Below are 24655 nucleotides of genomic sequence, written 5' to 3'. Positions count from 1 at the left end.
CTAATTACATCAGGAGAAATCTTTTTAACAGATGAGAAAAATTTATATTCTTCAGACTTGTAACTTTCAAAGTGGTCATGTTTATTAAATGGTAATGATATTTCAACCCCCACATCTCTTTTGTCATTTCCTAAAAATGGAAGCATTTCTCCTCCCCTTTTATCTATCTTTTCCTGAAAATATTGCACCTACTATGCCACCTTTCAACTAATCATTCTGTTTATCATAATCAGAATTTCATGCAATGCAGAGAGCACAATTCACTCATATTACACAAGTTCTTCAAGGCCAGAGTTTTAGAAAAACAGTAGAGCCATTATTATATGTAAGTGCCACTAAAATAGAAGCAACATTATAAATAAAGTAACAGCTTCAAGTGTGCTTTATGTAGTTGATGATCATCCACTCTTCATCGGTTAACAAGAGTCATAAAAACTACTACACTTGAGGCCTTGTTTGAACTACATACACTTCTCCATCCTTCACCACCCCTTCTATGTCCTGGGCAGAACCATAAAGACCTTCGATAAATTTTCCGGCCTCTGCGATTTTCAGAAATATTGAACTCTGGAAGCTTTTATCAACAATCAGCCGGTCGCAAGAGTAATCCAGTATTACTTCATCCTCCTTATCCATGGGTACGCTGCCATGACAAACACACCAAACACTGGAAATATTGAGGATAGTGATGATGAGTAGTGACTTCTCTTGGCTCACTCAAAAGTACATAGGCCCTGTTCGGATTGCAAGAAAAACATTTCTAGTAGAAAATTTATTTTCTTAGGAAGAATTTTCATTTCCACAATTTAGAGGGTTATTTAGAGGGATGTCATTATAAATTGAAATTTCCTATAAATAGAAGTTGAACTGCAGCTGTTCAAGTTACCATTTACATGTGTCATCAAACCATGGAAAAACATGAAATTCTGAAGAAAAAAATTTACCATACTTTTCAGGAAAATTCATGCAACCCAAAGAGGGCATAGAGGAGATTTTCCATCCAGATGTTTCAAACTATGCAAGTATTCATGTTTGTGTTAAAGTAGATGATAAGAGAGCCGTGAAAAAAGATAATCATGTATGGTAGAGTGACAAACCTGTCATAAAGCCCTGCACCTGCATATCCTTCCAAGTCCTCTCCATTGGAGTCTGATCTGAATATAATGGACTTCTTAATAAATAAACCCATTTGCTTGCTTGGATAACCAACAATCTGCGACCAAAGATCAAATCAATCTCTAACAACAAATTTATCTTGTGCTCTGGGTTTCTAAACAATAATCAATAGCTTGAGAACTCAATTCAGCTCGAAAGTGTGTTGAGTTAACTCGAACGAGTCATAGGTGTCTCAATAAAAATCATGGTTTTGAATTTCGGGGCAACAATTTCGGCCTCGGCCAAAATCCCAAAATTTAGGCTAAAGTCTGGTAAAAAGAAAAAAAAAACTATTACTTTAATATTTCGTAAATTTCGGCCGAAATTCTGGAAAAATTTTATGCTTTTTAAAAAAGTCAAATTAACGGAAATTTCGGCCGAAATCCGGAAAGTCTGAAATTTGAAATTTCGGATTTCGTCGACCGAAATTTCGGTTTCGGTCGAAATTAGAACCATGATAAAAACTGAGTACCCTTTTCCTTAAATAGAGTTCTTTTGTGCATATATTTTTATTTCTCAATGTTTCATGAGCAATGTTGTGAGTGCTAGTGGTATGGGCATTTAACACTTAACTATTAGGTTGTGTGTACCCATCTCTTAGTCGGTTATTCGCTTTTCCAACGCCATCGAGTTGTTGGCTGGTCGAGATAGCTTTCCCCTCTCATTTTCTCTTTATATATATGGGGAAATGATATTGGTATCTTGGTTTGATTATAGTATTCCTCAAATTTTGTAATAGCCTTTACCAGCTAATTAGAAGAAGGGTAAACAAGAGAGAATTGCCCTTATTAAAACAAGGGAGTGCAGAATACAGAGCGAACAAGAAACCAGTTTGAATGTGCAAGAATATGCATACAAATAGGCCTTACAATGGGAAATTTGATATTGGACTTTTTTGTAATGAAGCTCATAGCCCGTCCAGGATAGGCACCAACCAAAGTTTCTCCCAAGCCCTTGACAATCTGTTCTCACACCAGGAGATGAAATAAGTCTGGATGTTTTCAAAACAGTCTAAAACAATCCTCTCAATTTTAAGTATATATTTCAAAGGGGAAGAAATGAGCGAATGTTTTCAAGACAATCTAAAATGATCCTCTCAATGTTACCTCAGTATATATTTCAGAGGGGTCTCCTGATAACGGATTTCTTGTGTGGGTAACGAAAGCGTAATCAGCACTGATTATTTCTTGAACCAAGACAGCCATACAAAGATCACTGTGATTCAACTTAGCTTTTCTGCAGCTAATATAGGCCCTTTCATTCCACTTTGATGCCCAAACCTGTAAGAGGCAAAAATAATTGTATATTAAATATTGGATATCACAAATATCTCTGCCGGTTAAAATAATATCGCTTCTAAACGAACAATCACTTGACTACAAATATAGATGGTTCAATGTACACCAACAGGAATGGAAACTTATCAGGCTTATTCTCTCATATAAAAAGAATTTTTTTTGAATGGTACATATAAAAAGAATATATTTGCTATAAATCAGATATATAAGTAGAAGAAGAGGCGAGAGATACCATTTTATCGTTAATGGAGATTCCATTTTATAAACAAGCAGCCCAATCCAAAGTACAATACTAAAAGGGAGGCCCTAGAAGCAGGAACCTTCTCTCGGGTGCCGCTCCCACCTCGGAACCTCGATTCGGCACTCCTTAGGAAGAAGCTTCCAGGGAGCGCAACCCCAGAGAGACGGGAACCGCTCTAATGATGCTCCCAGCCTGATTCTATTACTCTATAAGTCCCACCATCACCAATTTCCTTACCTCAAACTCCTCCAACTCTTCAAAGTACTTCATTGGAGCAAGTACAAAGGCTTGTGCATCTTCAGAGGCACGAGGAACGAGTGCACACAAATGAAGATGGTAAAGATGGTTGGAAACTAGCTTTTAGATGTACTTAAATTTTGAAAGATACATATTAAAAAAGGTTAGAAACTATTATTTTTTGATATGCTTGAATTTTAAAAGATATATAAAGAAAATATTACATGCACGCTCCCATGGCACTCCCGAACTTAGACTCTTCTAAACCCCACGCTTCCCTGCCCCCCGCTCCCGCCTCCGCACCCACAGTCCCACACCCGCTTCGTGTTTCTAAGGGCTCCCACCATTGCAAGGTCTGGGGAGGGCTAGATGTACGCAACCTTACCCCTGCTTTGCAGAGAGGCTGTTTCCGTGACTCGAACCCGTGACCACCAGGTCACAATGGAGCAACCTTACCGTTGCGCCATGGCTCGCCCTCCAATCCAAAGTACAATACTAAATTCCGTAAATATCCATTAGGACGGAGATGAATTTTGTACAAATATACTCTCATAGTAGCATCATGATTAGGCATCTGATATGCTTCCTTATTTCACCTTCTTCATAGATGCGAGATATTTCATAGAGGAAGATCAGAAAGAATGTCAAATATGTCAGAAAAAATATGGCAGGTACATGAAAAGATGTTTGATTGATTAGCAGCCTTCACCTACAAGACCCACATAAAGAACAACAAAAAAAAACTAGGAATCATTAATGAGGCCCTTGAAACCCAAAATACATAGATTTCCTCTAGTATTGCCTCAAAAGTCCAAAATGAGGTGGACCATGACTATTAATCACCGGTGAGGGTGCATTATATCTCTAGTGCAATCAGAGAACCGAGCATTGAGATACACAGATAAATCCTATACATGTGAATCCCTAATTGGAACCCCATAAGTGGCTATAGGTCTTGATTGGTTTGCAAATGTATTATCAGTTTATCTAGGATTTAATGACTTTTGTAATGTGTTACATGGGTTGGAGACGTAAGGCTAGTAAACAATGTTGTGGCATGGACTTTAACTTGGCAAACTGGAAACATAAATGAAATTTTGAAATAATAAGTATATTAAATGGAAGCATTCATTCTGTGTCGGCTAAAAGAAGAATCCTCAATCCATTTGGATGGATGCTTTTGCCCACTTCTTGTGGAGAAAAAAGACCTTACTGGCTTAAACATTTCCCTTGTATTTGGTTGCAACACAAACTATATGCTATAAAAGATCCATGTATAAATGGATTGCAATATGCTCAATATTTGGAATCAAGGCAGATACTATAATCAATATTTTATAACTGAAATAATTTAAAAATATATATATTTTATAACTGAAATACATTTGGACATGTTATGGATCACACCTTTTTGATTGCTTGCCAAGCTTGATTCCATCTTTCGTCACCTTCGTCACCAGGCCATGCTATCTTTGAGCTTTTCATCTTGCTTTTAAGTTCATTGATCTACCAAAAAAAAAAAAAGTAGACCCATTGTAAAAAAAAAAATTCTAGGAGAACATGCAAATACTATAAGAAAAGATTAAGGTAAAAGTGTAGAGATTTGGTCCAAAATAAAAAATCGGAACATTTCATTAGATAAAAAAAGGAGTGAATGTTTCCTCAAAGCCAATAGACGAGAAACTCATGGTAAATGAGGGCTCCAATATCATCCACAGTCATACCAAAAACCATGACACAAAATAAAATAAAATAAAATAAAGGAAGTTCAAAATCAATGAATTATAAAGGAAGTTCAAAATCAATGAATTCTCCTCTCACACAAGGTAACAGAGGCAAGTAACAACTGTAACAATAATGCAAATTCCCAATCAATGTCACATGGCTTTGAGGCAATGTGTTCTTTTACCTTTTAAGTTTTAACTGATAAACTGTACAAAGACTGGATTTAACAGATCATCAGTTAACATGTAGCAATGTGTTATATGAAAAATGCTAACATGAAGGAATTGATATATGTTGGTGTAACAAAGATGAAGCGAAAGAAGGAAAAGAGAAGAGAAAATAAAGACGAAGAAGGGTGAGAGAAGTTGTGAGGTTCAAAATTGTGCAAATCAAGTAGTGAGGTTCTTTTATGACTAATTTTTTGTAAGGTATAATAAGCCAAAAATTAAAAAATGTAAGGAATTTGATTTCTGTAAAGAAATTTATATTTATATGTTATTAACAAGGATTTAAATTTTAAATTTCCGCCGAAATCCGAAAAAAAAAAGAATTAATTTTCTGTAATTTAGGAAAAATAGTATATATATATATATATATATATATATATATATATATATATATATATATATATATATATATATATATATATATATATATATATTGAGGAAAGTGTTTCTGCGCACTTGCACAGGGAGCTCCCTGCGCACAAGTGGCTTAAAAAGCCACCGAATGGTCGCTTTTTGTGGACCCCGCAGAGGTGGACCCGCCATACGAACCAATCGGTGGCTTTTTAAGCCACTTGTGCGCAGGGAGCTCCCTGCGCACGTGCACAGAAACACTTTTCTCATATATATATATATATATATATATATATATATATATATATATTTTAAAAATCATTTTCCCATCGGCCAAAATTTGGGAAATTTCCAAATTTTCGGGTTTGGGGGATTTCGGTTTCAGTCCCAATCGAAATCCGAAAATTTGGTATTTTGGCCGAAATTTAAAACCTTGGTTTTGAATAGTAATAAAGAAACTTACATGTGCAAGATATTTACTAGCTGTAAAGAAAATTGCATTTATACAGTATTAAATATTTAAAGAGAACTTTGCATTTGTAAGGTTATAACTTATAAATAACCTCCGACCACCCAAATTTTCCCATTATACATAGATAAGAAAACCATCAACTACTCAAATTCTGAAACAATTACCAATTGGGAAGGAGCTTTTATTTGGAGGATATTCTCTTGTATAGCTCGGAGTTTTGAAAGGTCACCATCATTGACAAGCCTGATGAAAGAAGAAATTTTGTTTGCCAGATCCTGCCAAAAACAAATATAACTTCCATAGGAAACACAGGAAGAATCTTTTAAGTATTAACACAATTAGCAAGAGAAAAATGAGCACATGATCAATGTCAAATCAAGATTAATGCCAAATTGTACACTACACATACATGCCAAATTGTAAACTAGACACTCATTTTGTATCATATTCTAATTTTCTTTCACCCTGCACGGTATGTTGCGTGTTATGCTTGTGTATGTGGTTATTAAATATTTTTCATTAGTCAACAACAAACAAATTCCCATTGATCCATTCATTATTATTAAGATATTAATTAATACTTTCTATCAAGGAGAGTCTTCCATAGTTTAAAATTTTCACTGAAATTGACACAATGGGCAAAATCTTTCCATTTCCATCCCCACTGAAATGCATACCGAAACCAAAAGTGTAATGTATTTTACTACTATACTATATCAATGTGTTGCAAAATTATATTTATATGAATTGCATGTGAAATGTAGTGTATGTATTATGAATAAATATTTATATGAATAACATGTGAAATGTGGTGTGTATTGAATTATCAAACATGGGGACAATGCATGTCACTTGGTGTTCGTAGTTGTTAAACCATTATGGATGGTTGTCTTGCTTATGTGATGGTTTTTAAGCGTGTATTTGCGCTTCTTTCTTTTTTTTTTGAATGATGTGTATTTGTGCTTATTCTAGCATTTCCTGAAGTTGAACATTAAAATTCTATCATTTGTACATGTTTCCATACGATTCTATGAATTTATAGGATTTCCACCAAAATTTTCAATTGAAGCCCGAAACAGTTCCATTTCTGTGACGACCGAAACCGAAATTTAAAACCTTGGCTCCTTGTGCCTTCTCTGCCCCTATCAATATATAACACCTAATGATATCGTAAAGGGTTTTAGTGACATCCTTAAGAAATCCCATAAATTGCATGAGAAGAGCTTAAGATTGTTGAGGTGGACTTTCGAACTTTTGCAAGTGAAAATTTTCCTCTCTTTTTTTATCCTAGAATAAGTGATGTAGCACAATCTTCAGATTTGAAATGAAAAACAATGACTTGCAATCCCAAAATTGAAGTTTGGATCAAAGTCTCTATTCTTGGACCTCTCTGACACCATCTAAGAAACTGCAAGCATATAAGTATTATTCCTTTCATGTATTGATACACAGACAGTGACCATGGAACTATTTCCACAACTGCCCATGACATAAAATAGAAATGACAAAAATTTAATGTTTCCAAGTATTGTACCATGTTAGAATTGTAGTGTTGGTCGTTAAGAAAAATGAAAAGCACCTTGTTTATGTATGCCAGTAGGATGGTCTCGAATACTCCAAATGGTAGGGCGACTGATGTTGGTACTTTTATCCACGATGGTACCCTTCCTCTTAGGAATTGGATGTTGCGAGATTTTGCACCAACCTACATGATGAAAGTTTTTAGTCATCAAAAGGAAGCTCACTTTATTTTGTAGGGTCAGACTTCTACTAGCATCCCTTGGTGGTTTATATTGGAGAAAGATATGTAGCTACATGATCCCGTCCAAAAACATTTCATCAACTCGCTTATCAATCTGTAAAAATAGTTTTATTATGGTTTCTATAATAAAAATAGTGACAATCAGGATAAAAAAAATGAGTCCTATCACACCGTCTCAAACAAACGAGCCATATGAATCATTATTTTATCTCACAACATGCAAAATGGATACCTCAATCCGTCCACAGAAGTAGTGAATCTCTAAACTACTATTCACAGACCCACATTAAGACAAATTTCCCAAGCAAGAAATGGAATTTTCATCATTAGCATCAATAGAATGACACTTTTAAAAAGTTTACCTTCATTCTTTTTGTCCATACATTCAGAACAGTGATATAAATTGTTCATGAAGATAAGTACAACAATTCCAATTGAACAACAGAACTTGAATTGCTTATTTCTGAGTTGCAATCAGGGAAGGAAAGAATACGACCAACTAATAAGAATCTTCACCAATGTCATGAAATAACAAATAAAATTTAGAATATTGTGAAATGAACAGTTGTGGAATTAAATATTTCAATGACCAGTAAAATACGGCGGAGCACAATCATTCATCATAAAATTATTAATAGTTCTGAAAGGCCCCCAAAAATCAGCCCTAATATTGTTCTCAATTCAACATCTTCTTTGTAACTGTATATTGTAAGACCCACTCAACTTAAACATGCCTCCAACGAGGTAATCAAACCATAACCATCAGATATCTCTGAATCTTTGCAGTAGATTCTTGTGAAGTTCAACCTGATCCGTGGAAGATCGATCAAACCAATGCAAGTCTTCGTAGTACTCATATGGAAAATAGTGAAGACTGAAGACCATACTAGGTTATCAATCTCCAAAATAAGGATCAACGTGTGTTCCATCCGCAAAAGAAAATGAACCTTCCTCTAACCAGGCAAAGAGCGTTTTATGCTATCAAAGTCACTTGGAGATGAACAAAATGCAAGTCTCATATAGAAACAGCGTCTTGATTGTCAATCAATTATTCCATTGAGCTCAATTTGCACTGTAAAAAAGGGAACTTATGTGTCCAAGGTTGCACTGCTACAAGTGCCAGACACAACAGCCATGAAAATCTAGAGATTCAGAAAAGTCTATGCAAAAAATATTGAAAAAAAGGGTTAATGAATACAAAAAAAACATATATTAAAAAGAACTGAGGAAATTAGAATATAATGTTAGGTAAGAAACAAAAACAAATTGTTTTCCCTGGACATGCCATTTGAACATGTTTTCTTTTTCCTTGGTAACATGTCATCTGTACATGTTGAGAAGTGTCATGTTGTGACTGTAAGTGTCATTGTATCCCAAGCAACAAACATGGATCAAAGGCCACAAATCCAAGTGTTCACCGTAGATGGTTTTCTGTTGTGCTGACTGTCCTAGATTGGACCTTACCCTGTCAAGAAAACTCAAAATTGACTATGCTATGATTAACTGCTGCAATTATATAGTGGAGTATGTTGTTGATGTTTAGTCCCAAATGGCCACATTTGCTGTTTGTAGATAATTGACTCCTCCCTAGACAAAGAAGTTTGGGCTTCTTATATTTGTATTTCAATGTACAGTCAAGACGTACTATTTATAGCTCCCAAGAGCTTTTTTCCCTAGAACACCTCAGATTTGTGTTTTCATATTGAATTTATTATAAATCTGTGCTTCTGACTTTTCCTTGTCTGCTTCTTGGGATGAAATGTTGGTATGATCACCTGACCTCAGCAACAACGAGCCTTTCTTATATGGGTCCTCATCAACTTGGACTTAAGGGGTATCCAATAGCATAGCTGGATTAAATACAAAAACTCCAGCACATTAATCTTAACAAGGGGGGCGGCAAAGGAAGAGCAGCCAAATGTGAAAATGTGTCATAATTTATTTCGTCAAGGGATTTAAAAGGGTACTAGTGATTAAAAAGTTAATTGCTACAGCCATTTTATGCATAAAGAGAACTCATGTAACAGTAATTGGTACAGCCCACTTGATCCTAATGATTAGCACTTAAAGGGAACAATCAATCCATTTTTATACCTGAACCCAACAAAACAAAAAATAAACAATTTTTTCTACCTGACAATGATATGGGTAGCCAAGATGAGTTACCCAACATGGATAGCATGGTTCACTTTCCATAAACATAAACAACAATTTACATTCTCAAAATCAGCATACCGTATCACTGGTAAACTCCTCCACTGAAATGGCATATTTACCACCAAAACTCTTCTTTCTTAAAGTAATTGTTGGTGGAATTGGGGGAAAAATGAAGGGACCGAGATACAAATCGGAGCTCGTGATGTCACTGCAGGCAAAAAAGAGTCATCCTCATTCGAAAGCATGAAAGAAAATGACGTGCACATTGCAGCAATTGCTGGGGCAGCATACCTGTATACCAGACTGGTTGATCTGACTCGTATTGAGATTGCTTTGCCTTCCTTCGATTTGAGATCCCTAAGGATACTCTGATCAAAGCATGTAGCAAAGCATACCTGCTAGACACTATAACAATCAGTGTCCAAGTTTTGACCTTATGCAGTATAATAACTCGACATCTCACGTCATGATGTGAAGCCTTTCCAGTTTCAGATGCAGATGACACTTAAATATTAGCATTATGTGAAAGCGGTGTTGCATGGATTCTTTGCCCCCTTATGCCAAATCCGTGTCGGCACGCGAATCGGACATGGATTTGCGTGGGAAACACCCGGATTCTTCTCGTAGCCGTCCCACACGACTCCTATTTTTTTGGGCGAATCCGACACATCGCTGTCTATTTTAAAATATGAATCCGGTATATTTCCCCTTTAAACATGTTTTTTTCTTACATTTTTTATATAAAAGGACAACCCCTACTCTTTTAAAAAAAATTCTAGCGCCTTGACCCTCCACCCTCGAATATTAACCCCCATTTCCCCTTCTTCTTCAACCCTCTATATAAAAACTCTAACGCCTCGATCCTCCATCCTCAAATTTTCAAAATTTTATTTTATTTAATAAAAATTACTGAATCCAAGAATCCTACTTTTTTAGGTTTGCCAAATCCGACACCTCGAATCCGTGTCGGATCCCGACACGCGAATCTGAATCCATGCAAAATAGTGGGAAAGAGATGCACAGGTATTCCACCTTACTATTTCTTGCTCTAACTGAAACATGAGAGAGAACATCTGGCATATCTGGTGTTAGCACAGCAACCACTCCATCTGGAATCTCTTCCTCTCCACCCACTTTATTTGCAATTATAATTGTCGGTCTCCTATAGATTTTCCTCTGAACACTGATCAACTCATTGATAGCAGTTACAAAACCGCACACTTCCACTGGACTGATAACCTGCCAACTGTTACACAAATGAAATTTAGCTCAATACTGATGTTCATAGTTTTCAAGGTTACAATAAGGACATACTACAACAGAATTTTGTCAAATCATGTAAATCCCAACAAATTACCAGCCTAGGTTTGCAATTTTCCGAAGAATAGGGTCTAAACGGTTGATGAGCAAAGAGAGAGTTGATGCTGATCCTGCCCTTATCAACTCCTCTGTGAAAATGTCAATCTAATGATAGAAAAAAAAATCATCAAGTTAAATTTATAATATGACAGGTTTTTGACCCACGGACCACATTTCTAAATAAAAGATGCATGAACTTCACAGGGTTTGGAAAAAATTGCTCAAGATGTATTATAACGTACAGCCCCTTTCTCCACGCAAAGCAATTCACCAAGATACTGTGCACTAGGCTGAACCATTTTCTGGTAATATTGAGCCTTATCAGTAAGTGCCATCCGAATTCGATCAAGAACAGCCTTTGTTTGTAAGGCCCACTGATCATCATTAGATTTGAATAGTTCACAGGTACGGTACCAATCCTTTAGGAAAAGCATAACATTAACAATTAGAGAAAGGAAATCCAGCCTAAGGCTTTCAAAAGTCAATGAGATGAAGCATAGACAAAAAATGGAGTAATAGAAAGATAAGCTGGTAGCCACTAATAAAGGACAGTGAGAAAGTGCTGCAAGAGAATATAATCACATAAAAAAAGAAGTCCTATCTAAATCATGATTCATGAAAAAACAATCAACAATAAACAAAAACATAGAAAAGATGAATTACTTATGGGTATTATTTAAAGGCAAAGCCAGAGTGGAAAATACAAACTAATAATACTTATACAGGTCAACAATTGGATGGAGAAAATTCATAGAGGAAATCTCAACTTCATTCTCCATACATTAAATTCTATATTTTTTAGGCCCTATTCGCTTAAGAGTATGGCAACCGATTGTGAGCACCAAACAGATTGTTGGACTCAAAATTATGTTTAATTTGAGTCCAATAATCGGTTTGGCAGTCACAATCGATTGTTATAATCTTAAACGAACAGGGCCTTAGGAAGAGAGACACTTATTATATTTTATAGGGGTTGTCCTGTTGGACATCTCGTGTATCCATGTCGATACCCGACACTAGAATCTGTGTCCACAAATCATAGGTTATTAATTATTTGACCAACAAAAGTATCTGGTATGTGTAATGGTATTGTATCTCAGACCTTGCTTCGTATATCATAGCTTTAGACCTTGCTTCATATGGTTGAAGTCTCAGGATATGAAACAAACAACCACAAACCCTAGCAGGGAGGTAATTTTGGAAGACAGACTCTAATTTGATTCAGTGACTGACTTTAAGCAAAATTAACAGAACATTAGAAATGAAATTACAAAGAAAAACTCCAATTATAAGGAGGCAAGAAATTAGAAAACTACTCTTACATAAGGAACAATATATGACTTAGAATACAAAAGATAAAGTCCCATTCTTTGACTCCCCCAATCAAACTAGAATGTAAGTCAACAATTCAAAGCCTAATAACAAATAATTGAAGCCTATCTCTTTCAACTCCTTTTGCCTACACATCTGCAAGTTGTTCTTCCCAGTTAGCACTAGAATGTAACATAAATGGAAGAATCAAATGTAAAAATTCAAATTTGTTCATCCCTGGCTTGTTTTAGAAGCCTAAACTTATCAGTTACTCAAACAGATATTCTAATAACAGTTCCTGCCAAAACAACAGGGAGTAATGGAAAACTTGATATAACAAGTGAAACCTGATATCTTGGCGCAAGATATGCTAACATTAGATCCACAATATAAACAGCAAGCTTAAAACTACCAAAAAAACAGTTATGATTGCATTACTAGAAGGAAAACATATAACAAGGAATAAGCTAGTAAAAAAAGTACCTTAGCACAATAAATGATGTCTTCATTGTCGACTGTTGATAGGCATATATTTTCAAGCACCAAAGAGATGGAAGACATAATATCCTGTCGAGGAATTACGACAACAAAAGCAAGAATTCCATGTTTCACGGGGATAGATAAAATAAAGAAATTGGTACACAAAACTTCAAGATAACTTTTTAACATATAAAAAAATGATTACCTGCAAATGCGAAGTATTTAGTTCCTTAAATCCTCTCTCCATGGATGTTCTTACAGCTGAATCCAAAGCAAGATCCAGGAAAAGTAAATCCTTCAACCTTCCATGGGGCTTAAGAAGAAGTGGACGAAGTTCGATGCGTGATTCCAACAGTTTCTGACAAAAAAAATTATGACTTTGCAAAAATATTCTTAGAACAAAGGAAAAATCTCTTTAATAAGTCGATTTTAACAAAGGCAAACCTCCAACAGTGGAAAAATGTTCTTATCTTCGATATGCATTTGGACAATGCTCAGGTTTTCCTGCCATAAGTAATGATCTTAAGAGATTATCTCTTGTCTTGTGGTGGAATTTCTCAAATTGGAAATAATTATAACAAAGAACAATCCATGATTTTTTTAAAAACACAATTTGAAACACCATCCTTATAAAAAGACAAAATTATCAGAGATGATGTTAATTACCCGCAGCTTTAAAGATAAACCACCGACAGACTGAACTTGGACTCCGCTCATAGAGTCATGACCCTGCTGGCCATTATTAAAATGTGTGTTGAAAGAAATTAGATATCCTTGGTTTTTTTGTTTTTTTTTTTTTTGAAATGGAAAGAAGTTACACATGTTAAGGGAGATACTTCCAGAGGTACCCATAGAAATCACTACCTTAAAAGTGTAACCTAAACAAGCAGCAATTGCAGATTCAATGTCTGCTCCAGAATGAACGGCCTGTGATTAGAATAGCAAAGAATATTTATAAAATCTAAAAAAATCACTTTCGAAAGACAACATCACCTTATAATAAAATCTACAAGTAAAGAATATCATGCAAACACTCATAATTGTTTAGAACAATGTCAAGCAGTAGCATTTCCATGAGTGTAAACCATGTGCAACTAAAATACAATGCAAATTATGTTTCAAAAAAAAAAATACAATGCAAATTATGATGTAAAATTTGTAATAAATGTCTCATCTTGATAAAGAAGTATCAATTATCACAAAAGAAGTGCCCTTGGTCAAGGTATCTTCGCTGTAGGTTGGGAAACGACATATTAACAAAAAATAATATGGAGTCATCACTCATCTTTTCTGGTTTCTTAGCTTTTCCAATAAAGCCTTCACCAAACCTTGTTGAACCACGAGATCTCTCACTCTTGTTACCACAAGATAAAAGTGCCTACCCCATTGAACTTATCCACCTCGAACTTAGACATGATCAAACTCGATGTGCAACCAACGACAAGAATAGATGCAAGAAACAGAAACACAGAAGCAAGAAACATAAGATTTACGTGGTTCAACGGTATGCCTGCGTCCATGGGAGAAGAGAGTTTCACTATGTTGATGGGGATTGCAAACTCTCTTTTCCTCCTTTCCTCTCAGCCAAGAAAACAAGCAAAATGCTCTTGCACCTGTAAACTTATTATGTGGCTTACCTATTAACATCACTACATCAAGAATTACCGAAATACCGTTAGTCAGTCAGGGTGATGTATTAACCCACATGTGTGTCACACACATTAGTCCGCCAGGGTGATGAATAACTGCCAGAATACAAAACATTTGCACGACAATATCCCTTGTACAAATTATGTTAGCTGATTGGTTAATGTTTCAGGAACTATGTTAGTCAATCAAGGACCAGGACCTTAGGATCCCTCGCAGTGGTTGTATAAGAGTCAATTTTGATGGAAGTGGTATTGTTTTCCACAATGAACACAGATTGTTTTGAAAAGTTGACCTTGGTGGGACTATTTCTTCTGCTAATAGTAGTGTGATTATGTTTTATTTAGGTCGAAGCAGTGATGGTCTAGCGATTGAGGCAGAGGTTAGGGTTATATGAAGGGGCTTAAGATTAATGGCGTATTGAGGCTACAAGAAAATCTGGATTGAATGTGAATTGTCGGTAATTATCAACTTGTTGTAACGGTCCATATCCCCTTGGCGCTTTTCTTGTTTAAAGAGATGGAAGCCAACATCCAAGCTTTATTTGCTATATTTATTTCTTGTATTCATAGAGAATCAAATGCTTAGGCTCATCCCTTAGCTAAATTTGGAGTGCCTTGTAGACATTTTTTCGTTTCTCATGATATACTTAATTTGGTATCCTATTTAGATTAGGTGTCTTTCAGTTGGGCTCTCCTAGGGCCTTTTTATCCTTTTTTCGTCATTAATAAATCATTTGTTCAAAAAATATGCATGGTTCCTTTTAAGTAATATATGCTTCATAAAATTTTGATCAAACCTTTAGCGTCTGCAAGTATGATGTCAGGTCACGGATAAGTTCTCCTTTAGTACCAGCCGTAAAATGAGGCTCTGACAGAATTGGCCGGTCATAACTTGCAAGTATGCTTTTTGTAAGACCATTAGCATTTAATGTTCTCCAGTAAACACCAATGTCGAAATCACTTCTAACATAATCCAAGAGTGCCTGCTCCAGAGAAGGAAATAAAGATTTGAAAATGATAAAAGTCCTCATCAAAAATAAATATAGGAATAATTTTACCTGACAAATTATAACATCGTCTGGACTACTGTTGTTGTGCAATTTTTGGTGCCACTCCTCCATCATCCCACCCTTGCAGTCATTGTTTCTCTGGTATATTATCATGAGAATACATTTTCGGAGATCAATAGTGACAAATTTATAGCATTCATGCGAGAAAGATAATAGTTAAATATACCTGAAGCACTAATATTTCATCTCGAATACGTTGCCCAACATCACCTTCACCCCCACGGCCTATACTTGCCATAATTAACCTCAGAATTTCCCTATCATTTGGTTGTTCGATATATATTCTTTGCAACAAATCAATAAGCTTATCTTGGGCTACACTAATCTCACTGCAGAAAAGATAAATGATAGAACATGTAAATGGCGTGCCATCCAACACCATGTATAAATAAAATGACTTGCTGGATTTTTGTTAATATCATATGAAAGCCTTGTTGTTCAACTTAGTTCATCAAGAGTATAAAAGTTCAATGAGTGCCCAATTCCCACTCAATGGGACAATTTTTTTTAACTAGTCGAAGAAAAAATTACAAAAGAAAAAAAAACACAGACAATGGGAAGATCTCAAAGCTATCAGTCACGACCAGTAATTTTTTATCAGTTTCCTCATATTCCATTGGACATGTAGCATATCTCATGTTTTCTATGTCAACATCGTACGGATCCAGTTATGTGGTGAAGACACGGGAACTGCCAACACCGTATGGTGAATCCAGGTGCTTTTTCCTTTCACGAGTGGTTCCAACATGCATTCATATGTGTAACAACAAAACTACAGAAAAACCACATAACTTCAAAAATATGGATATGTACAGGTTAGCATAGATGCCATTAGTTGTTAATATAGTAGATGTTACAATGGAAGGTGGAAAGTTGCGCTTGCATTAACTAGAAATAGGAGGCACTCCTCAATATATACAATTGCCAAAGAAAAAAAATTGAGAAAAGAAAACAAATAAATACATAAGACTATCCAGAAGTAAACAAAAATCACAACTATACCGTCAGCGGTAAAGTAAATAAAAATCACAACTATACCGTCAGTGATAAAACATAGACATTAAAACATGTAAAAGCACACCCACGACCAGCCTTGCCCCTCCCCCAATCAAGTTGTGCCACAAATATCATGGAAGGGGAGCTTGACAAAAGGGCAGTGGCTCCTCACGAGGCATAGATCAGTAAAAAGGTTAGCATCAAGCCGCAAGGAGGGAAGGTGACTCCTCTGCCTTTTTGAAACAAAATACATCTATTTACTATTCAAAAGGCTCCGACCCCCATGACAGAACAGAACGCTTCCCCACAATAGATCTTCCAAGAACCTAATCCCATCCCCAACCTCCACCCTATACCTAACACATAACTTGAACTTCTGCTTGACTTTGACAAATAGGCCACCATGCCCCAACAACTCTGCCTAACTCTTAACACTCCCATCCCTCCCTGTACTTCCCAATAATTATCTTGTACCAAAGAGCCTCCGACACTCTCCAATACCACTTACCCAAGAGAGCAAGATTTCTCAAGCCAATGTAACCGATCCCAATTAACCAATTTCTCAACTCAATGCAACCGATCCCAATGAACCATACTTCTTAAGACTACAAACTTTTTCCCATGAATAACATGTTTGATCCCCGTATTTATTTCTTGAATTGTTATTCCATGCGAATATTTCAAATCAATATTTCTGCATTACCACTAACTTTCCATACAATTATCTTCAAAATCAAGTCAAGCTACCACATCAGCTTCTGTCAAAATGATCAAATAGTATAACGAATATTTTCTGGTAATATAAAATCTAAATGCCCGTAATTATTGACAGTGTACAAACTGCCTACTCCACTGCAGTTCTGTTTCAAAAAAGGGGCATGCTATTATTTGCAAAAGGTAGCCAAGTGAAGGAAAAGTAGACTGCATACCATGAGAAAATTTATTCTACGTTGAACAAAGAGATTACAAATACCAAAAGAACAGGAAACTGAGAAGATTTACAGAAAAATGTAACTTCCTACCGTGGTTTCACATTGTAGTTCTTATTCCATGTAAGTTGTCTGCATGCCATAAACCTCAACCAAACCAGTATACCAATAAGGCCCAACTCCCCATCATTTTTACAGCGTTCTGTCAACTCTGTCGCAATGTTGAACCTGTTCAAGCATCATTAATAATCCTAAATTATTAATATAAAACAAATATTCAACACTAAACATTAAAAAAATTCAAATTAACAATAATTCAGTTTGCCTCAAGGTTTAGGCAAGAAGATACAGTTCATGTGCTCATACCACATGCACTAGTCTAACATGGCCAGTCTCCTACACCATACACATATAAGTGGCTTTCAAAACTAGAATTAAGATTTCATCAAGTCTACCCAGGCATCAATCCCTACTCATGCTCTGTGTTGCAACAACATGCAAGGAAATTAGGGAAGTTTAAACAACATAGACATTTTATTCCTCTGAGTGGGATTGCTAAGGCAAATCATTATATTTTTTTATCATCGCAAAGACCATTCACGAATACAAAATATCTATGCTTACCTGTGCATTAATGACCTCTCAGCATCTTTCTCTCTCTCAGATATTTCATCAAGCAACCATTTGACAGTTCCTTTTCCATCTCCTGCACCCTGGATTATAATGTTTTCATGATAATGATATATCAAAGCTAAGAGAAATAAAAAATAATAATCCCAGAGACAAGACTTGAGAGGTGAAAGCAAGACTTAACCAAGCAACATCAGACACTTCCCACTATAACAAGGGGCAATACAAACTGAAATAAAAGCTCAGAGGATGCTTATGATGATGCGGTAAGCATACAAAAAAATTATTAAGATATTAAAATGATCTCAAGTTCAAACCAACAATCAGAAAAAAATGATGGGAACAAGTTCACGCCATCAAGTGATGTAGCTTTCAAAAGAATCAGGCATCAAACCATAGTTCAATATGATGGTGCTCTGTTTCACAACTTTGAATTTGTGGAATCCCTTGCAACTAATGAAAATGGGGAGAGAGAGAGAAAGGGGGGGGGGGGGGGGGGGGGGAGGGAGGGAGAGAACACTTCCAAAATAGCCATGAAAAGAAACAAACTCTGGGTCTCTGGACAATCATCAATAACTGGCAATAGTTAACTGATGACGTATATGTCAGAAATAACAATGACTGTCCGATACTCTATTTTTTATGTGTAATCCTTCCAATGATACTGCCAAATATCATGCATATAATATATGCATAAATAATAAGACTGATCTCCAGTTAATTAATACAGAAACTTAAAGAATGTTGTTCATAAAGCATTGATAATTTCCACATACTATATTTAATATGACGGTTACCACTACATGTAATTTAGGCTGCGAAAACACAAGGGGCTTAAAAAGAAAATTAATTGAGAAGGATTAAGGAGGCAAACCTTGCCATATTTCGAGCTCATAGATTTCAGACTTATGTAAAAATTTGAACCATTGTTTTTTATCCAAGACCCACCAGACCAAATGATAAATGGCACTCCCGCAAAATCCCTTCTCTGTAGATTAATATCCACAACCTGCACAAAGAGGAATAATCAAATAAGCCACCGTTAGAAACAAGGTATTATAAACATGAACTTAGTGATTAAGCATATTTTGTAAGCATACATTGAAAAAAAGTGAATTGGTATGAGGCCACCCCCTTGTTTTGTCATGGGTTACATTGTTTCCTCCATTAGGAACAGCAGAGGACCATTTCAAGATGCCCGCAGAGGACTGAAGCATTCTATTTTCAGGAAACCTATTTCAGATTAAGCCGGATGCCTGGAAATGGGAAAGCAGTATTGGAAAATAAGATACGTGCTTCCTCTTTTCTGGAAACCAATTTCCCAAATGCGAGAAATCATTTCATACTTCCATGATTTTTTTAGGAAACCAATTTCAAATTAAGTTGGGTGCCTGGAAATGAAAACCAGTATTGGAAAATCAGGATATGTGCTTCTTTTTGGCAACCAATTTCCCAAATATGAGAAATCATTTCCTACTTCAACGAATTTATTTGTTTTTTGAGTTTGCTTTTAAGAGGGTATAACTAAACATAAAGCTCATAACACATTTAGAAAGATGGTTATGGAGTATATAATCCTAGAATAATATCAACGAACCTAGAGGTCCTAAAACGTAAAAGAGCCCAATCTCTGGACTAGTTTGAGAAGAAGAGAAGAAAAAAGGTCAATGGGAGCTTGAGATTTCAGCAGTGCCAACATACACTCCCAGCATGCAGTGCATTTCATCTCCAAAAGGGCTTCCCAAAGAAAGCAATTGAAATCGAAACAACCCCTTCTCCAGAATATTCCATCAATGTGTGCCAACAACCAATTTCTTTTTATTTAGTTTTTCATCATTAACTTGTCTTTTATTATGTTTTATTTTTATTTTTTTCTAATATTCTTCAACTTAGTCCTTTTCGGGTTTTTGTGTGTATCTATATGTGATTTTCCATTTATCTGCTTCTTCCCATTTTTTCTCTACTTAGTTTCTACCTTGGCTAAGATTTAACACTGTTCAGACTTCAGAGACACGGAAGTAAATTAATCTTAACCCCCTTATTTACATTTTCAAATAAAAAAATCTAGTTACACCTTCATGTGCCAATTAAAGATACTACAAAGTCGAAAAATAGTCAAGACAGTAAAAACTAAAAACAATGATAATACATGTAAAATTGCTATGACACAAATTCTAATATACATGCACACATATTCTGACACGCATGCAATTGTGTTTTCCACAAAAAAATGACCTGAAATAAACTCACTTGAAAGACTTTTTAGAAGTGTATAGTGTATACATGATGTAACTGTTAACTAAAACCCACACCTGCTTCACATACCCGTACAGACATCCCTTTTCTATTAGCTGTTAACTAACTGAAACTTCGTACAACAATAAACTCCTTGTATCTTTTATCATCTAAATACAATGCATATCATAAATCATAAAAAATATTATGCTAACTAATGCTCAGCTCACTCTAAATATATTTTCTAATCTTCACTGATACTATATTTCATTGAAAGAAACTCCTTTTCTTGTTCATTGTGAGTATGCAAGGTCGAAGCAAATCTAGAAAGGAGTTAGGATATAGAAGAAAATATTACCTGAAGGAATCCTTCTTCAGTTGGTATGTCTTTAAAATAAGTCTGGCATGCTCCATCAACCAGCTTTGACCTTTCAGGTAAGATTTCTGACGGTGGGACCTTCACTCCATAACAGAGGCATATCATGCAAACAGTGATAACATACAGTAAATCAATAGATAAAAAAGATTCAATCTTTATCATTAGTTCATTTCCAATATATGAGCTTCCATACTGGTGTTTTAATCAAGGAAAAATCCAACTCACCAACCATTCACCAGCCGACAGCTTTGACACACCCCAATGAAGCATTGTAGCACCTTTCATGTCCGTCGCAACCAAAATGTGATGGTCATCCTTGACCATCTTCAAGAGAACCTGTTTTCATAAAATAGAATGACATATCTAGCATATAATAAGAACCTAGGATCCAAGGTTCTAAATTTCGGGTTCGGTTTCGACCTTGGTCAAAACCAATTTTCGGTCGAAATTCGGGACAAAAAAAATTACATATTTATTCAGAAATTTCAGAAAATTAGTAAAATTTTGAATTGGAAATATCCGAAATTTGGGATATTTCCAAAATTTCGATTTCGGGGGATTTCGGTTTCGGTCCCAACCAAAATCCGAAATTTCGGTATTTCGGCCGAGGTTTCAAACAATGTTAGGATCTATTAAAGTCTGCAAAGCTAACCACTATTTCGCTGCTTCCAAGACGAAATGTTTGCCTCAGGATAACATCATCTCCACCCGCTGACTTCTCAATACGATTTAATAAAGCCGATGATGGGAAATTTGTTCCTTTGGTCCCTCCCTTAGAACGTTTGTTTAACCACTGGGACACATCCTGTCTTTTGTGATAACTGGATGCAGATGGACTGTTAACCACTGTGGGTCTTTCTTTATTATCAGCAGTCCTTTTGTTGCTTTCAACCAATAAATTACGTCGAAGTTCATCAAGAGAAATTCCTTTAGATAACTGGCTATTAAGCTCACTTAAAGCAGCTTCATACTCTTCCTGCATCATCAAATTACATGTTACTGTCAGCACATCAAGAACAGGAGAGAGTGAGAGACAACAAATTCATTAAGAAAAGCATAAAATTTTCAAATTTTTTATGAAAACTACTTAATAAATAAATAAATTTTCAAAATGTTGTTCCATGGTAAGGATTCATTATATTTCCAATCAGAAAAAATCTCGATTGAAGCGGTCATAACTTGGGAGAGTCAAAAGAGTTTTGATTGACTTTGTGGGGGAAAATGCGGACTCAGACAAGAACGCCAGTGTGAGAATTAACAAAAAGTATTTCACTTTAGGAGAAGTGGACGAACCTTTTCCTGCTGTGGTGAGTTCCTTGGCTGGCCCTTACTTTCCCATAGTAAATGTGCCTTATGTTCTACCAATTCTTTAGGTATTGTTGGATGAGAAGCACATTTCAAGTCTTTGGGTATGTCAATTCGAAAGTTCCCCTCATTTAATTTAAACCTAGAAATAATTCATCAAAAACATTAAGGAAAATGTCCAGAATATTTCACACAAACACGTAAGAAAATAAAACATTCAAAGCTGCAAAAGAGGTAGTATAAAGAAAGACCAACCATCTGTCATGTCTTTCATCCTTCAAAACAAATTCGATAGCAAGTATTTTAGGGTCCCACAAGTGGATTGTAATGGAAAAGATCTCTCCATTCTGCAACTCAAATGGGGAGCTATCAATTTAAGATATTGGCACTCAGACCAATTCATGTTATCTTCACTGCCTTAAACATTGAATTATAAGAGTACAAAAAACAACACAATATGTATAAAAAATAAAAACCTTCACAAACGGTGTTTGTAATGCATTTTTCTTATAGGTTCTTGTCCCAGAAGGGAAATCTGCTGGAAGAACCCAATTCCTATATCAAGAAACAAACAAACCACAAATTAAACTAGAAAGGTAGACAAGAAAAAGTGAAAACATTTCTGGTTTCGAGCTCACTTCTGCCCGTGGTAAATGCCTCCCCAATGAAGAATCAATGGTAGCGAGCAATTTGTAAGTTGAAAATCAACTTTTGCAGTACACCCATTTGAAGTTCCAGAGACATTAACCTATGCACAACAATTTCAACCTTCCACATACACTGCATCTTTTGGAACCTTAATGCAGAAAAATGTAAGGACAAAGCACAGATGAGAACTACTTACCTTCAGCTGCATTCCCTCACTGAGTTCAAAATGTTGAACTGGAGGTGTCTGTGAATAGCTGGCAGACTTTGATGACATTTCCACTGCTTACTTGTACACTGAGTAACTGTTGAAAAGCAATGTCTGTGTTTCTAAGAAAATTCACAATACGAAAACATGCAGAAATGTTGTTATTGCATTCTGCGCCCATTTTTAAGCACTTTGTACTCTTAACTTTTTGCTGGAAGGGTGACGTACTAAGTACTGTAGAATCTAACAACTGGTTTCCTCCAAGAAGAATTCCAAAAAGAAGTTTTGTAAAGGTGTCCTAATATTTGTTTTACAGTTCCAAAACTTATGAATCAAGCGACCTGCAGAGTTGACCCAGTCTGAGTGAGGAAAAAGCGAGGCAGATTACCCACGCCATAGTTACTAACTTAGGCTGTGATTCAAATAACAGCAAAATGTTCATGAAAAGTAACTTTTCATTGAAAAAAAGTGGATTACTGAATATTTTTAATAAATTGTGGAATTTTCAAATAAAATCTAGATTAAATTCACACCCCACAAAAAATATCAAATATCTATAAAAAGGAGATAGTGGTGGTGACCCTTACAATCCAAGAGAACATATCACTTGCATTGTATTATAAAATATACGCGCGCGCGCGTGTGTGTGTTTTCTATATAGAAATAAGGTAGTGATATTCGCATGACCAAAGTTTTGATAATGGGGGGTACCCACCTTGTTATAAGTTGTTTAACCAGCTGTCAAAGGCTATTATTATTCCCGAAAAGCTCTTAGCAAACAATTAAACAGTGTAAAATTGTTGTACGTTGTTTAACCAGCAGTCAAAGGCTATTACAATTCCCAAAAAGTTTTCAACAACCAATTAAAAAGTGAACAAAAAAGGGGTGTTCACCCTATCAAGACATGGTTGAGTGGATATCAGTAGCTTGTGGCTCATTGAAGTGAGCATTTGTTGAACAATTGTTTAGCTTATGGCTTGTGGATTGTTGTACATTGTTTAGCTTGTGGCTCATTGAAGTGAGCATTTGATTAACAATTTTTGGGACTTCATTTTATGAAGCACGAAAAGGATAGTAAGATCCCAATCGCCGAACATGAGAAGATTAGCACTGTCTAATAACCCTAGTCCTAGGTAGAAGAGAAAGAGTACGCCAATTGGAAGTACACCTGATGGGTTAGATTTTAGGAATGGCAGATTTGAATCAGAGCATTGTATAAGCACTCATTTGGAATCTCCTTCAGAAACCAACTTGACTCGGCCAGTTCCACTACTCTGACTCGGCACAGCAACTCGCAAATAGGGTCCGAGTCAATCTTTAAATTTCAAGACGCGTGAAAATAGAAGCTTTTGAATTCAAACACCTGGAGAAGCTCATCGAATCTTGACACATATCAAACCGAGAAATGGGAGAAATTAAAGAACAGTGAGAGAAAGTCGATAAAGACAAAAAAGATGGTCATCAGGCTTCTTACCAGGCGTTAAAGGAGAAATCTCGGAAGATCTATTGTCCCTGCCCTAATTCCAAAAGGTGTGAGGAATTTTTTTTTCAAAAAGCTCGAATGAGATGCTTTTTTCGGAAAAGCGTAAAGCTGCATATTCCCAAAGCAGTGAATTCAACGTTGCATTTGAAATGAAAAAAGAGAAAAAAGGCGATTCGTCTACTGAAGAAAAGATCGGTCCTGAATTTGTTTCGTTGAGGAGAGGAATCCCATTTTGAGATTGCAAAGTTGGAGATTCGAAGGACTGTTCTGCTCAGGAAATTGAGGGAAGCCATCTCTTTCATGATGCCGTGAGCGCACTGGGAAAGAAGTGAGAATTACGCACTCATATCG

General features: G+C 35.8%; 1 protein-coding gene across 6 annotated transcripts; it reads right to left on the bottom strand.

Annotated features, from left to right (window-relative positions):
- Nucleotides 1-259: 259 nt before the first annotated feature.
- LOC143852674 (phosphoglucan, water dikinase) lies at nt 260-24655 on the bottom strand. Of its 6 annotated transcripts, none has more exons than XM_077362199.1 (33): nt 24296-24653; nt 23990-24203; nt 22813-22918; nt 22607-22716; nt 22445-22523; nt 22224-22315; nt 21957-22110; nt 21316-21639; nt 20889-20999; nt 20643-20741; nt 18924-19058; nt 18044-18132; nt 17513-17647; nt 15661-15823; nt 15483-15572; nt 15222-15407; nt 13640-13702; nt 13442-13507; nt 13220-13279; nt 12981-13133; nt 12779-12862; nt 11227-11403; nt 10983-11089; nt 10658-10871; nt 9917-10020; nt 9704-9833; nt 7286-7411; nt 5871-5981; nt 4339-4437; nt 2262-2435; nt 2025-2117; nt 1098-1213; nt 260-643 (listed from the first exon to the last, which is right to left on the bottom strand). In XM_077362199.1, the coding sequence occupies exons 3-33, from the start codon at nt 22888-22890 to the stop codon at nt 439-441; spliced, it is 3927 nt and encodes a 1308-aa protein (XP_077218314.1). In that variant the 5' UTR covers nt 22891-22918; nt 23990-24203; nt 24296-24653; the 3' UTR covers nt 260-438. The 6 variants fall into 6 exon arrangements, with proteins under 6 accessions (XP_077218314.1, XP_077218318.1, XP_077218316.1 ...); XM_077362203.1 differs by having other exon boundaries at nt 13442-13504; XM_077362201.1 differs by having other exon boundaries at nt 23990-24184.

This window comes from Tasmannia lanceolata, unplaced genomic scaffold (genome assembly GCF_043159265.1).
Source record: "Tasmannia lanceolata isolate RefF3 unplaced genomic scaffold, GAP_Taslan_0.1 ptg000019l, whole genome shotgun sequence".
Taxonomy (NCBI): Eukaryota; Viridiplantae; Streptophyta; class Magnoliopsida; order Canellales; family Winteraceae; genus Tasmannia; species Tasmannia lanceolata.
The sequence above is the reverse complement of the archived record's forward strand: the minus strand, read 5'-3'. Positions and strand labels throughout refer to the sequence as shown.